At 40.7% G+C, this 15,585-nt stretch overlaps 1 protein-coding gene across 1 annotated transcript in view; it reads right to left on the bottom strand.

Moving 5' to 3' along the window:
* Window positions 1-15,585, bottom strand: part of LOC117307087 — an 89,784-nt gene that overhangs the window by 55,576 nt on the left and 18,623 nt on the right. The window contains exons 3-7 of the mRNA XM_033791742.1: window positions 12,920-13,078; window positions 11,368-11,481; window positions 9,796-9,930; window positions 7,931-8,041; window positions 6,824-7,108 (exon numbers count right to left, since the gene is read on the bottom strand). Coding sequence (XP_033647633.1) covers window positions 6,824-7,108; window positions 7,931-8,041; window positions 9,796-9,930; window positions 11,368-11,481; window positions 12,920-13,078 — 804 coding nt within the window. The remainder of the gene's footprint in view (window positions 1-6,823; window positions 7,109-7,930; window positions 8,042-9,795; window positions 9,931-11,367; window positions 11,482-12,919; window positions 13,079-15,585) is intronic.

The raw sequence follows: 15,585 nt of genomic DNA, 5'->3' as shown, positions 1-15,585 counted from the left end.
ATCCATCACAAGAACCAACTCTGCCCTCACAGGTACCCATTTACCCCTGGGTGGAGAGAAGCAATTACAGTGAACTGTCTTGCTCAGGGACACAAGTGTCACGACCAGGATTCGAACCCACACTCCGCTGAACAGAATCAACAGAGCTAGAATTCCATGCTCTTATCCGCTCGGCCAGTAAAAAAATGTTAAGGCCTATATTGAGGGATTAGCTTTCAAAAATGTTTTTCTTGAGGTCGACTCATAGACCGTTGAAAACAATATGTGACTATACCTCTCTTTCTTCACCACTTGTTTGTAAAGGCAAAGCATAACCCTTTAATTGGTTTAGAACACGGTCGATTAAAATCCAAGCGACTTTGAAATTCAAACGACTTTGGCAAGTTTGGCTACGGCTCGATTGCAACGAGAATGTTGAAAAATATGAACTTCGGTTAAAACTCACGACCACATCCGACCGTCGAAATTCTTCCGCGATGAAGATTTGAAAACGTCATTTGGTCCAGTCGAAAACAAACTAACACCCGGAAAAGGAATCTAAGTCAAACATAGGATGACTTTAAGGCCACTGCAAATTAAGCCTCGTAGTTGTACACCTCCACGAAATTATTTGAGCTGCAATTACAGCCGGTGTTTTTCATCATCACATCAGAAATTACCGCCATGCTTTCATAGCTCGCCTAAGGACAGCCGGGCGAATGTTCAAGACCTAATTATCTCCCAGATCTGTCGGAGGTGGCAAGAAAGCTCTTTATCCCCTTCCTGTCATGATTCCCTGTCAGCTATGAACAACCAAATTACACCGCTGCCGAAACAGCCGGCCACAGAGGCATGGGCGTCAATCAGGGGGGGGGGGGACAGGGGGACATGTCCCCCCGTGCACCTTTTGGAGGGTGGAGGACACAATATCAAATGTCCCTCCCCCCCCCACCTTTTTGACCACCTTTATCATGCAGCCCAAGTTTTGCACTGTGTAAGACGAAACCCTGTGGCCCTATATGGGCATTAATCCTGTGGGCAAAGGATGACACAATATCCCTTCTCAAAATTGGCCCTGGATTGCATCACAGAACATCTTAAATGAAAAATTTTCCCGGGCCTTAATCGGGCCCGCACCCCGAGCCGTAAAGGCTTCTCGCACGCATGCTCCATCGTTGACAGATTTGCACCTCCCCCTTGAAAGAGTGGAAGGGACGTGTACCCCACCCCACCCCATCCCACCCCACCCCATTTTCGAAGGGTGGGGGACACAGTATAAATGGTCCCCGTGTCGTTTGACCACCTTTATTATGAAAATCGTGTTTTGCACTGAGGAACTGTGGAGCACTAGAACACAAATATTCACACAGCTCATTGTTCTGTTTCGTTTGCCATTTGGCCGCTAAATGGCCTAAAGATTGCACCACAGAGCATCTAAAAATACAAAATTAAGTATTTTCCCCTAAAACTTGGTTCATAGATCCGCACTTGAAGATGCTGTCAACCCAAAAGGTTTTACTGCTGCTTACATTATTTTTACAGATGTTCTGTTCCGTTCTGTATGCCTCTTTTTGGCCTAAGATGGCACCACAGAGCATCTAAAGTGCAAAATTGTCCCCGGCCCTTAAGCGGGCCCGGACCCATGCCGTAAAGATTTTGCACCCCTGAGCTCACTCTTGGACAGATTTCCCCCCTAAAACTTGGTTCATAGGTCCGCACTTGAAGATGCTGTCAACCCAAAAGGTTCTACTGCTGCTCACATTTTACAGATGTTCTGTTCCATTCTGACAGATTTGCCCCATATAACTTGTGTCTTAGGTCTGGTGATGATAGGGATGAAACGCCGTCTGAGCATTAGAATGCAGAAACAATATTGATATAACGAAGCTATAATTCAGTTGCTTTTTAGGTACAATAACCATGATAGCAAGAATAGGTGCATCATAGCTTGAAATAGGCATTAAATTCCAACATCTGAGAGGGGGGCACATCACCCCTCAGATTCAGATTGCACCAGAGAGCATCTACGGGCTAAAACAAATCCGGGGCCCTAAAGCGGGCCCCGGACCCCACGCCGTAAATGTTATGTGTCCCCACCCCCCCCCCACACTTCAAGACGGATTGACGCCCCTGCACAGAGGCCTAAAGCTCTGTAAAAAAGGGGGGCATTCAGTTCAATCCAATAGAACATTATTTCCACATAATAGACCTTATGCACATGACGTCATTTCAGTAGGGCGCCCTCACCTAGAGGTCAAAAGGAGGTTGTTCATTGGCCAATCCTGTGCGCCGCGCGTACAAATCTGTGCGTTTCGATTGTTTCGTCAGCGTTTTCCACTAAGATGGCCGCTGGATGACGTCAATGCATAAGGTCTATTGCACATGGAGGCATTAGGCCTAAAAGCCGAGGCTTGTGATGGTTTATGGATGTGCCCGTTACAACAATACAGGATAAACAGCACTAAATTGTAAAATAAAGAAATAATAACTGTATTACATGAAAAGTTAATCAAAGTAGACACGGGTGAGACAGGTGGTCCCAGTGGCAGTTGAAGCTAATTCCTGAGAGAAAAAATTATGAGTTGAGACCCAAAATGGACTGAAAATTGTGAGCCGATTCTACAGTGACTTCTACTTGCTACACCTCTGAGACGGTAGACTTGTGGACAAGTCGTTAAAATGTGTCGCGGTCTACTGAAACGGCTATCTCATCTAATAGGTTCTGATGCTGTCACTACACAAGCATATTGTCGTAAAAGCAAGTAGTCTCCGCCGAGCAGCCCCATTGCGAGATAGTAAGGCTACGAGAGAGCCGTTTCGCTTTCACTGAGACAGACATTTATGAGGACTTGTCCACAAGACTAGTGAGAGGAAAATCTCCAAGAAAGGAACTGGTAAGGCCCAACATGTCCCTGTTGTATTAACTATAACTTAATTACTGTGAAGCACTCTAATTGGATAATCAAGGAGAGGGTCGCGAGGGCGGCAGCGAAGATTCGAAACGATTATGGCGGCGTGCCAATGCAGAAAGTTAATTTATTTTAATAAATCATTCCCACAGCCGCCATTACCAGATCATGCGCACAACCACAATTATAATGGATACACTTTTTGTCTAAAGATACCGGACACTATTGGTAAGTGTCAAAGACCAGTCTTATGCATAAAATAACAAACTTGTGACAATTTGAGCTCAATTGATCGTCAACTATGAAAAAAAAATCAATGTCACACGAAGTTGTGTGCTTTCAGATGATTGATTTCGAGACCTCAAAATCTAATTATGAAGTTTCGAAATCAAATTCTTAGAAAATTACTTCTTTCTCGAAAATGCGTCACTTCAGAGGGAGCCGTTTCTCACACTGTTTAAACTATAAACAGCTCTCAATTGCTTGTTATGCTAACACATATTTTGAGTAATTACCAATAGTGTCCACTGTCTGTAAAGACGCACGTCAACCGAACAACAGATAAATGTTGAGTATTTGAGTAAATCTTGTGTTTGACTTATTCGACTACGTATTACTCTCCATTGACAATGCGATTCTTGATACTATAACATTGAGATTCAATTCAATTCAGTTCAATTCAATTAATTGATTTGTCCATTAAAGAAAGATCAAAATGGAAAATTTACATGTAAAAACATTGATAAAAGCTCCAAAACAAAACAAACAAAAAATAAGATAACTGCTACATCAGTGGTTTTCAAACTGGGTGTGTTTTCACAGTCGTAACTGTTTCGGTCAATTGCCATTGATCAACCAACGGCAAGTTAAACCGAAAGAATCATTGGTTACTGGCGAAAACGCACACCTGTTGTTCATGGACCCCAAACTGTACAGGCCTACCTATGATTGTGTCCGTGCGCAGTAGCATTGATAACAGATAATTAGTGACTATTAACTAAATTTCATTTTTTATGCCAACCCACACTCCTCTGTCAACCCTCATTAGTTAGCCTTGAACCACTGAACCGAAACTTAGAGACACTGGACATTATTGTCAACGACCAGACGTCTCACTTGGTGTATCTCAACAAATGCACAGAATAACAAACCTCCGAAGATTTTAGCTCAATCGGTCATCGAAGTTGCGAGATGAATCAGATAATAATGAAAGAAAAAACACCCTTGTCACACGAAGTTGTGCGCTTTCGGATGCTTGATTTCGAGACCTCACATTTTAAATAATATGAGGTCTCGAAATCAAATTCGATGAAAATTACTTCTTTCTCGAAAACTACTTCACTTCAGAGGGAGCCGTTTCTCAAAATGTTTTATACTATCAACCTCTCCCCATTACTCATTACCAAGTAGGGTTTTGTGCTAATAATTATTTTAAGTAATTACCAATATTGTCCACTGCCTTTAAGACCATGATCTAGAATAATTAACTGCTGGTTGGTTTTCAACTAGTATGCTGTCCTTACTCAGGTATGACACCTAATGGGCCGTGACACTGAACCCACAGCTTCATCGAATCCCTTATTGTCAAAGCCCACATCTTGTTAAAGCACGTCTGTTACCGGTGTGTTAGACAAAGATCAGGCTTATCAATACTAATTGGCGTAGGAAGCAATTTATTAATTAGAATGTGGGTGGCGCCCCATTCATTATACATCAATCATGTGGGAGTTTTGTACTTTTCTTTGTCATAATGTGCATTATTAATTAGAAAATGAACCATTTTGTTATATTTGTTTTGTTATACGGCCATCATCAGTAATAGTGTCTCTAGTAGGCCTAACATTTTGGGGTTTTTTGGTGTGTGTGTTTTTTTTTTTTTTGGGGGGGGGGGGGGGGTAGTGTCTGCAGTAGGCATATTGTTGTAGTTTTTGGGTGTTTTTTTTTTTTTGGGGGGGGGGGGGGGGGTGGGGGGTTATGATGACAAAATAAGCAGTAATCTAACTCCCCCCCCCCACCACCACCCCGCCCACACGGTCATTTGCATTTACAACAGAGCCCCCATCTCAACCTATACACAACTGTGCCCAATTCCATCATGTTTTGTATGTGATCATTTTATAATAAGCAACCATCAAGCTATAACTTCCCCCCCCCCTTCAAACAGCCATTATATTTGCATCAACAACAGAGCCTGTATCAGACAATCCATTCAATTTTCAATACACCTGCAGGGGCCCAACTCCGATTCGAAAATGAACAGGATGCCAGTAACAAATTGAGCATGTGACATGGTAGTTTTGCCGTTAACCTTATATTATTCTCGTATATTGGTTGTGCTTTTTGGCTACATTTTGTTAGTTTTGCATCGGGTATAATAACTAATTTGTTTTAACCCTTCCAACGAATTGTTTAAAGCACTGCATACTTAGTAATTTACAGAGATCTGTAAACAAAATCCACAGGAAAATTACTTTGGTGGGATTCGAACCCATGACCTTTGCATTGCTATATACAGCAGATGTCTTACTAGACCACCGATGATGGATCCATGTGTTGCAGCGGGCGTCGCGGCGATTAAAACTAGATGTTAGTTTTGCATTGATTTAAAGAAATATAGACAGAAAGATCTCGTTTTTACGCTTACATCGATTTGTTAATACTCAATACTTGGCCATATTTCTGCTTAATACATTCAGTCCCAGCAACAACTCTCCCGGTCTTTTCATGCAGTTCGTGGTATTGCAAATACGTTAGCTGTCAACTTACTCGATTTCCATAGCACACACAAAAATTGATTGATCGCTAATATTGCCGCATGGATCTTACAAGTAAAGGCGCAAAAATTGCTTTTTGTTAATAAGACAATTTGTGCGCTGTCATTGATGCCGAAATTGCTTTCTAAATCAGAATTAATGTTTGTTCTTCATGTGATCTTACGTGATAAATGTTTGTAGAAGTAGTTATAAAACTGCAACATTAACTTTCTCTCTCTCTGGCGACTATAAGTGTACACTTGTCATTCAACTCAGAAATGTCAGCTGATTTAAAGGCAACGGACATCTCTGGTAATGTCAAAATATACCAGTATTCTCTAAACATATATATAGGGCCTTTAAAAAATAACAAGCTTGTGAAAATTTGAAATTGGTCGTCGAAGTTGCGAGAGAATAATGGAAGAAAAAACACCCTTGTCGCATAAGCTGTGTGCTTTCAGCAGCCTTGAATTTGAGACCTCAGCTGAGATCTCAAACCCAATTGAAATATTTTAGTGAGAAATTACTTCTTTCTCAAAAACTACATGAGAGGGTGAAGGCTAGTCTTTGACAATTACCAATAGTGTCCAGTGTCTTTAAGACGCTGACTGTGCATGTTTGTTCTCATCAAACGTGAGCTCAAATGCATTTGAAGCATTTATATTTCAACAGTTTCGCCTATATCAATAACTATATCAATAAATGATCTGAATAATTCAATTTCATCGGACCTAATATTTTCTGCCTTAAACAAAAATATATATATTCAATTATTAAAAAGGGTCACCCAATTCCATTGTAGCAGTTGAATACTAACTTTTTTTTTAAAGGGGTGACTCGCGCTCTTAAATTGCATCGAAACATATTGCTTCGATTGCAAACCAAATGTGACACTCCTCACATTGTAGTGATGACGTCACAAATAGACTGTGCGAGGCATTACAGGGTTTGTGTAATCTTATTTAGGACGCAAAATACAACGTCCACAGATTATACGGTTTGATAAACGATCAATGGAGAACTCTGGCCTTCAGACCTTGTGTGTCTGGCAACTTGCATACAAACAAACATTTAGATATGAAGAAAAAAATATATATATATAGGTAGACTATAAACGTTGAGGGATAACAGTACTGCCCCATATCGGGAGCGGTATTATCCAAATTTAAACACTACACCCACCTGTATCGATCCTTGTGAACAAGTCTATAGCAATCCCAGTCGTAGGAGTCCGGTATGTATCCAACGTATGTAGACTCTGATCAGTCAGGATGCATCGCCGATTGTTGGCGTAGTACACCTCCCTATACTCGAAGGACCGGCACACGAACGACGTCTCCTCGAGGCAGTGACGGGCACAGTCCTCTGCCGTCAGCTCTTCCCACCAGCCCAGTACGTACTTGCGGTTGTGGGACGGGATGTACGTCTTAAAGTGACGCTGGAACTTTGTCAGGGCGTCCGATTCACCTGCGAGTTTTACAAAATAGTTGATGGAAATTGTGTTTAAATAATAATAATAATATCGAAGTCTTATAAAGCGCACGTATCTACCAAACAAGGTACTCGAGGTGCCGAGTAAATACAACATTTCAGAAAGATTGCAGTGATGGATTCTGAGATCCAATTTATTATGTTGGTAATTACTCAAAATAATTATTAGCGTAAAACCTTTCTTGGTGACGAGTAATGGGGAGAGGTTGATGGTATAAAACATTGTGAGAAACGGCTCCCTCTGAAGAGCCATAGTTTTTGAGATAGAAGTAACTTTCCACTAATTTGATTTCGAGACCTCAGATTTAGAACTTGAGGTCTTGAAATCAACCATCTAAACGCACACAACTTCGTGTGACAAGGGTGTTTTTTTCTTTCATTATTATCTCGCAACTTCGATGACCGATTGAGCTAAAATTTTACACCAACTGTGAAGGCTAGTCTTTGACAATTACCAATAGTGTCCACTGCCTTTAAGGGTTTACAAGGTGCTACGGCGCATGAAGCAGCCCCACATTAGAACACATTAGACCATACATGCTCAGGCCATGCTTCGTTTTTCAACAAGTCAAACACCATTGTTACAAACTGGTGGCCATCTTTTTTCTTTTTCTTTTTTTGCATTTTATAGCTTTCCATAGTTTTTCAACCTCGGTTGGCAAAAACCTCGGGCTGTGACGTTGTGATAAAAATGTCTATAACTTCCGAAGTTTTTGTGACAAAGCGCGGGGCGTAGGCGGCAGTTGGCATGGCGGGTTGGGCTTATAGTACATGAACAGCCGTCGGTGGAATACTTACAGACGGCGATTGGGCAAAAGTCTCTCCTAATTTGCATATTGCCTGGATCTCTGAAGTAGCACCAGGGTCGACTGCTGTTGTCTGGATTTCGGCAGAAGTTTGAGTCTAAACCTGAATAGTGGGAATAGAAGGAAAATATAATGATTTTACAGGGGGGGGGGTAGACTTTTGCCAAAGACTGGTATTCTCGCCATGGTATGTCCCAATTATGCATCAATTAAAATACCCTTGAAAACATGGGGATCGATTGGTTGTCTAAGTTGCACGGAAGTAATGACATAAAAACACAATTGTTGCATAGAATTGTGTGCTTTCAGATGCCCGAAAAAAAGCTCCATGCGTGAAGCCTTTCTCAGATTTATATTTTGGGGTGAACAAAAGATACATCACTTAATCAATGGGTTTGTTTCTAACAATGTTTTATAACATCAACAGCTCTCAAGTGCTCTCTACCAAGTAAGTTTGTTTATGGGCATTATTCACTTGTTGCGTTATACCGAAAGTACAACCTGTCTTTAAAAAAATTCCAGCCAAAGATTATTGAGGGCCGGAGGGTTTACAATGGGTGCGTTCGTTTAGCTTCCCTGGGTCGACCCCGGTGTGTGGCGGGTTTTAATTCCAGGACGAACGTGGGTACTTATCTGCACACGTTCGTCCTGGAAAAAGAAAACGCCACACACCGGGGTCGACCCTGGGAAGCTAATCAAACGCACCCTGTATTCACTGGACGCCATTTTAGCAAGCAACTCATTTGATACAGCAATACAATAAGTGTTGACAATGATTTTTTGCTATCAATGACATAGCAATACAGCTGCATGTGCTCGCTGAAATTACGCCCATGCATGTGTGTTTCTATTTTTCAACATTGATACAGCATCAGCTTCCGTTCCCGTGTCTTGCACCTTTGGCGCCATTTTAGGCCGCAACAAAATGTTGATCGTCCTTTTTGCGGATGGGGGAGGGAGGGAGGTATTTTTGTCTTCTTTTTTTCTTTTTTTCTTTCTTTTTTTAAAGTTTTGTTGACATGCCAAATATGAAATCAAGAATAAAGAAATCATCACAATCACTAACAGAGGGTTTGTGTGTTTTTGATGTTTTCAATAGTTTTTTCAAACACATTTAACTCCTACATGACATTTTCTGTAAACTTTTTCAAACAACTAAGCAAAGTGTAGCCCAAGTAAATATTTGAAGAGTTGTTCTTGCTTTGCCAACATAAAAAATAAAAAATGGGGTCGGGGGTTTTGAACGGTCGGTCGGGGACAATCAACAATTTTTTGTTTATGTGGCCTCATCTATGTTTTCTCTAACTGCTCTTTATTTTGCATGGAGCTGCATTGCGTCCCACGTTTGCTCCCCAAACTGATAATGTCAAGTTTGTATAGAAATTAAACAATTTGAAACGCCTCACAAGCACGCTTCCCTTTTATGCCATTCTTTAAAGACAGTGGACAATATTGGTAATTGTCAAAGACCAGTCTTCTCACTTGGTGTATCTCAACATGTGCATAAAACAACAAACCTGTGAAAATTTGAGCTCATTTGGTCGTCGAAGTTGCGAGATAACAATGAAAGAAAAAACACCCTTGCCACATTAAGTTTTGTGCTTTCAGATGATTGATTCCGATACCTCATATTATATCTGAGGTCTCGAAATCAAACACATGGAAAATTACTTCTTTCTCGAAAACTATGGTATTTCAGAGGGAGCGGTTTCTAACAGTGTTTTATACTATCAACAGATCCCCATTACTCATGACCAAAAAGGTTTTATGCTAATAATTATTTTGAGTAATTACCAATAGCGTTTGTGTTTGTGTTTGTTACTACGTTTCACCCTTTATATCGACGTTGATCCTTACCTGCATCCGGATACAACATTGGATTGGCATCCTGACTTGTCATGTTATCCCATGGCAGACAGCTATGACCACTCTCTGTATACATCGCCATATCACGGTAGTCTGCTCCGTCACCGGTCACACAGCCTGAGTGAGCTGCGTTATAAAGAGATAACATCTAATCAGTCTGTACAGATGATGTAGGAAGTGTTTACAAATCCTGATTCATTTAGTTTTTTAGATGCAAGTTTTCAACTATGTTTTGGACCCAATTTGGGGATTGGAAAGGGATTACTCTTAATATTAACATTAGACAATGAGGCTATTGGTTTTACAAAAAAGTCTTGGAGTGCTCTTAATCTGATCCTCCTTTCGTGTCGTTTCCATATCTATAAAATGAAAATGAGTGAGAATAGACCTTCTCTTGCATTATTGAAACTGAATTTAAAACTGTATGATACTTTGGATAAATACATCTCCATCACCAATGATTCCACTGTTTCTTTGCTGTTAATGTTATGGATTTTCAGCGTGTTTGTAATTTCCTCGGTGGAAAAAAATTCATATAGACCTTTTTCATGGTGTAGCAATCTTGAATTTCTCCCATTTATATTAATGTTACCAAACCGAGGCTGGAAGAACAAAACAGTCTGGTTCCTATTTGCAAAATGATTATTAGCATTCATTCTTGTTATTGGATAGGAGACCATGACCAACGGGAGGCCAGCATGATAAAGGTATCTAGCGACATCGTTGTGTTAGATACCATTATAGCCTAACACATTGAGTCTTGGTATTACCTAAAACCACTCTCAGAGTCAGCTGACCCGGAAAAGAGTGCAACCATAATACACTGAATAGTTACGACAGTCAGTTTGCATATATGTGTTCGGTTCTTTTGTGTTTTAACTTATCTTTCAGTGTATGTGTAATTAATGGTTTTATCATTATTTCTGTATTTTTTTTAGTGTTCTGTTTTATAGCTTTTTATGAATGTTTTAGACATGCAAACAAAATTCTTTTTAATGGGAGACTTTTAGGGCGCTTGGTGGCAGCAGACTTGCCAGGTAAAATCGGTAAAGTGCGTATGGTCAGAACTACTAAAGCAAAGGAAATTTACCTGGTAAGTCTGCTGCCACCTAGCGCCTCAAAGTCTCCCATTGACAAATAAATATTGAATTGAATTGAATTGAATCACAAAATTCTCGATATCGCATATAGCGACGTCGTTATACGCGACCCTTAACCACTGAGAGGCTTCGAAACTATACGGCTTGAGCTTGGGCTTTACAAGTTATTTAGAAAACATTCGCTTTCTTTTGGGGTTCAAGCAGGCAGACGGAGCCCAAGCCCGGGCCCGAGCACAGCCGTGGTTTTGAAAAGGGCATTATTACATCTCAGCAAAATTCATAGTGAAGCAACTTGGATGCGGCCCAAGAACGAAACGATGTCCAAGTTCAATGGATGGCAACATCAGGCCTTTTCAGCCACCGAGAAACCGTTAACATTCGTACTCGGACTAGATGGGAAAAACAACACTTCAGCCCGTTTAAGAATGCGACTCTTTGGACATAATCAACGTAGGCAAATTACCGTGGCATGGAGTTAAGTTCGAACAATAAAAGATGCGGATGCTGGTTGATCTCTGTACGTAGCAACTTGGACCGTAGCGGGTACCAACGAAACGGCAATAGTTCTCCACCAAATCTGTTTAAAAAACAAAAAACAAAAAAACAAGGAATAAGCAAGATTAGATACGCCACAACAGCACCCAACTCCATATAGCTGATTACCGGTAAGCAATTTTTTGTGCGTACTGTAGCAGGAAAAAGTGTGCGTATAAGCATTACGTATTTCACAATTATTTCTCAAGGTAGCAGAACAATTTTAGCTAGGCGCGCATGCACGTTCACCATGAAGTTGCTTTGTTAGTCTATAGCCCACCACTTCGGTTTTTCTTCCCGCTCCCCTCCCCCTCTTTTCCAAGATCACCGAGACCTGAAAAAATGGATTCGAGACTAGTTTTGAAACAGAGCCCTCTGTTAAAACCTCCAAAGAATTTTCGTCACGAATATAATCTTCTAGTTCTAGGTCCTTTTCGAAACCCAAGCTTCGGTTCCGGCTCCATGACGTACATAATGTATACGCTTTAAATTACATATGCAGCCCAGCCGAAGTGGATAACTTGGTTTCGAAAAGGGCCAGAGGCACTGCCTCTTGACTCCCTTGTTCAACAGTCACACCAGGCTATACCGTCTGTCATACCAGGCTATACCGTCTGCCACACCAGGCTATACCGTCTGCCACACCAGGCTATACCGTCTGTTATACCAGGCTATACCGTCTGTCATACCAGGCTATACCGTCTGTCATACCAGGCTATACCGTCTGCCACACCAGGCTATACCGTCTGCCACACCAGGCTATACCGTCTGCCACACCAGGCTATACCGTCTGTCATACCAGGCTATACCGTCTGTCATACCAGGCTATACCGTCTGCCACACCAGGCTATACCGTCTGCCACACCAGGCTATACCGTCTGTCATACCAGGCTATACCGTCTGCCACACCAGGCTATACCGTCTGCCACACTAGGCTATACCGTCTACCATACCAGGCTATACCGTCTGCCACACACTTGCAATTTACGTGGCTGTCAAACTGCACGTACAAAATGTTAAGGATATCACTTAAAGGCACTGGACACCCTTGGTTAATGTCAAAGACCATTATTCTCACTTGGTGTATATCCCAGATGCATAAAATAACTAATCTGTGAAGATTTGGACTCAATTGGTCATCGAAGTTGCAGGAGAATTTCGCATAATTTTGTTTCACAAATTAATGGCTTCAGTTGAAGTGTTTTATTATTTGAGTGAAAAATAACCTCTTTCACAAAAACTACATTACTTCAGAGTGAGTCGTTTCTCACAATGTTTTATACTATCAGTAGCTCTCCATTGCTCTTTACCAAGTAATTTTATACTCAAACAATTATTCTGAATAACTACCAATAGTGCCCATGCCTTCAAGAGTGTCACTCTAAACACTTTATAACACACGAGAACATAATCTTAAGATTGTTGTGACGCTATATGACAACACTTGAATTGGCTCTATATCCTCTTCAAGTAATACCAACCTGAGTTCGGATAGTTCCCCGGCCCGTACTTCATGTCCGAGACATTTGCCCAGGGCAGACATTCGAAGCAGTCATCGAGCCCGTAGGCATTCTTGGCGCACGCCCCGCCCGCCGTCCCGTTGTACTGTCGTGTAAATACATTAACGCAGTCCCACTGAGCTGTAAATAAAATAAGGGAATCACCATCCATCGTTTTAAAAAATCACATCTTAATATTGTGTTATCCCCCTAAAACGGGGGGCTTTGAAAAAGGGGTTATTGAATCTTAATAGGTAACACACAACTGTCACATGAAATATTAAAAAAATTCTACCTTGTTCAATTGCATATAAGAGCAAATCGCCCTGGAAAGAAGCGTCGTTAAGAAAATAACGAATTGAAATTGTGAAAAAAAGTACAAGTCGAAACAAGGCATTAAAGGCACTAGGCACCTTTGGTAAATTGTATAAATAAACCAGTATCTTGGTATATCCCAACATATTTATTAACAAACATGTGAAAATGTTGCCTCAATTAGTCATTGAAGTTGCAGAGAATAATGAAGGAAAACACCCGTGTTGCACAACTTTGCTTTCAATTGCATAATAAAAGGCTTCAGGCGTGAATGTTTTCCTAATTAATTACTTCTCTAATTAATGTTACTTCAGAGGCTCTTTAATTAACAGCTCCCCGTTACTCGTTACCAAGTAAGATTTTATGCTCACAATTTTTTTATTGTAATTACCAATAGTGTCCAGTGCCTTAAGTGTTTTTGTGTTGTCCCCCACCTAATAGTGTCCAGTGCCTTAAGTGTTTTTGTGTTGTCCCCCACCTAAACAGCGGAATTTGAAAGGGGTATTGAAACTGGATATATAACACAGAACCCTCAAATTAAGAATAACGTACATTTATATCGCGCTTAAAGGAACACGTTGCCTTGGATCGGTCGAGTTGGTCTTTGAAAAGCGTTTGTATACGTTTGTTATATAATGCATATGGTTAGAAAGCTGTGTTAAAAGTAGAATACAATGATCCACAAACATTTGCCTCGAAATTCCGTGGTTTTTCTTTTACTTTGCGAACCAACACGGTCGGCCATATTTTATGGAGTCAAAAATTTGACTCCCATAAATAGCCGACCGTGTTTGTCGACGAGGTAAAAGGAAAACCACACAATTCGAGTGATACTTGTGTGGATCATTATATTCTACTTTTAAAATATATCTTTCTAATCATAATACTATTTATAACAAATGAATACAAACGCTTTTTCAAAGACAAACTCGAACGATCCAAGGCAACGTGTTTCTAAATTAAAGGTTCGACAACTTTCATCTTGTTCAAGCCTCAGTGCAAATCACCCTGGGAAAACCGATTCAGCGCTCAAATGATGACGAACTGAAATTAGAAAAAAAAAACGGTGACGAAACAATCGAGACGCACAGATTTGTATTTGCGGCGCATAGTATTGGCCAATGAACAACCTCCTTTTGACCTCTAGGTGAGGGCGCCCTACTGAAATGACGTCATGTGCATAAGGTCTATTATATGCGGACAGTAATACGAGTGCGGATGACCTGCGCACAGTAGTAGTACGGGCGTCGTGCTCAGTGTGGTACACATTACGCACTGTGTCAAGTTTACGTGTAGGCCTACATGTATTTATTTTATTTATTTATTTATTTTAAATCTTTAGACATACACAATAGTTACAAGTTGTACAGGGGCTGTCAAGGTTAAAACAAAAGTATAAAACTATCATCAAAAGATGTGTAAAACCAGACCCCTGCCAACGATAAAAATATAATTATACATAAAAAGGTGATTGCACTGAAACATTTTAGAATCACACAATAGAAATCATTAAAACACAAGCAAAACCAGACTATTGAAAACAAAAAACTACACCCACAACAAAACACCGCAGCGATAAGAGGAAGGGACAACAAGGGACAACAATGACAACAATGTAGGTTCCGTCTGTTTAGGAGGGAGAACTGCTACTGCCTTGAGCGAAACTAGAACGTATGGCGATATTACTTACTGGTCAATGCCCTTAATGGTTGTTATTCTAAACAGAAATGAACGAGATTTAGCCAGGAATTACAAGACCGGGTCTCCATGTCCGGACAAGAGTTGATTCACACTTTAAGAAATTGATCACACACAATGAGACTTCCTTGTACACACGTGATCAGTTTACATCTTGTCGTATTGAATGTCCGTAAACCATTCGCTGAGGTAAATTCCCGCAAAATCCCCAACAAAGTAGTCGGCCTATAACTCGGCAGCAGTCGCTTTGATCTTCTCTTGCGGCCCAAATATAGGTACGACTGTTTCGTAAGTGCAAAAGATAAGCTGCTGATTTAGGTAATGGCTTAGATGCTTGATGCCCATGGGTAATGTTGTGTGAGTTTTTCCTGGTCGTCTGAAGCAAAAATGAGGTGTAAAAAGGCAACAGAAAAGGAACACTCCAATTCGTACGAATAGTCTCAGTAAACGTTTATAGAAAATGTATGCACAAATGAGCAGAGAACCATAGCTACGGGCAATTTACATCAAGTTGTGTTTAGTAGGTACACTGTAACATACTAGTCTTGCTAAGCAAAACATTTTAAAGACACTGGACACTATTAGTAATTGTTCAAAACCAGTCTTCTCACTTGATGTATCTCAACATAATAAAA

This window comes from Asterias rubens, chromosome 2 (assembly GCF_902459465.1).
Source record: "Asterias rubens chromosome 2, eAstRub1.3, whole genome shotgun sequence".
In the NCBI taxonomy this organism is placed as follows: domain Eukaryota; kingdom Metazoa; phylum Echinodermata; class Asteroidea; order Forcipulatida; family Asteriidae; genus Asterias; species Asterias rubens.
This window is presented reverse-complemented; position numbering and strand designations above follow the sequence as displayed.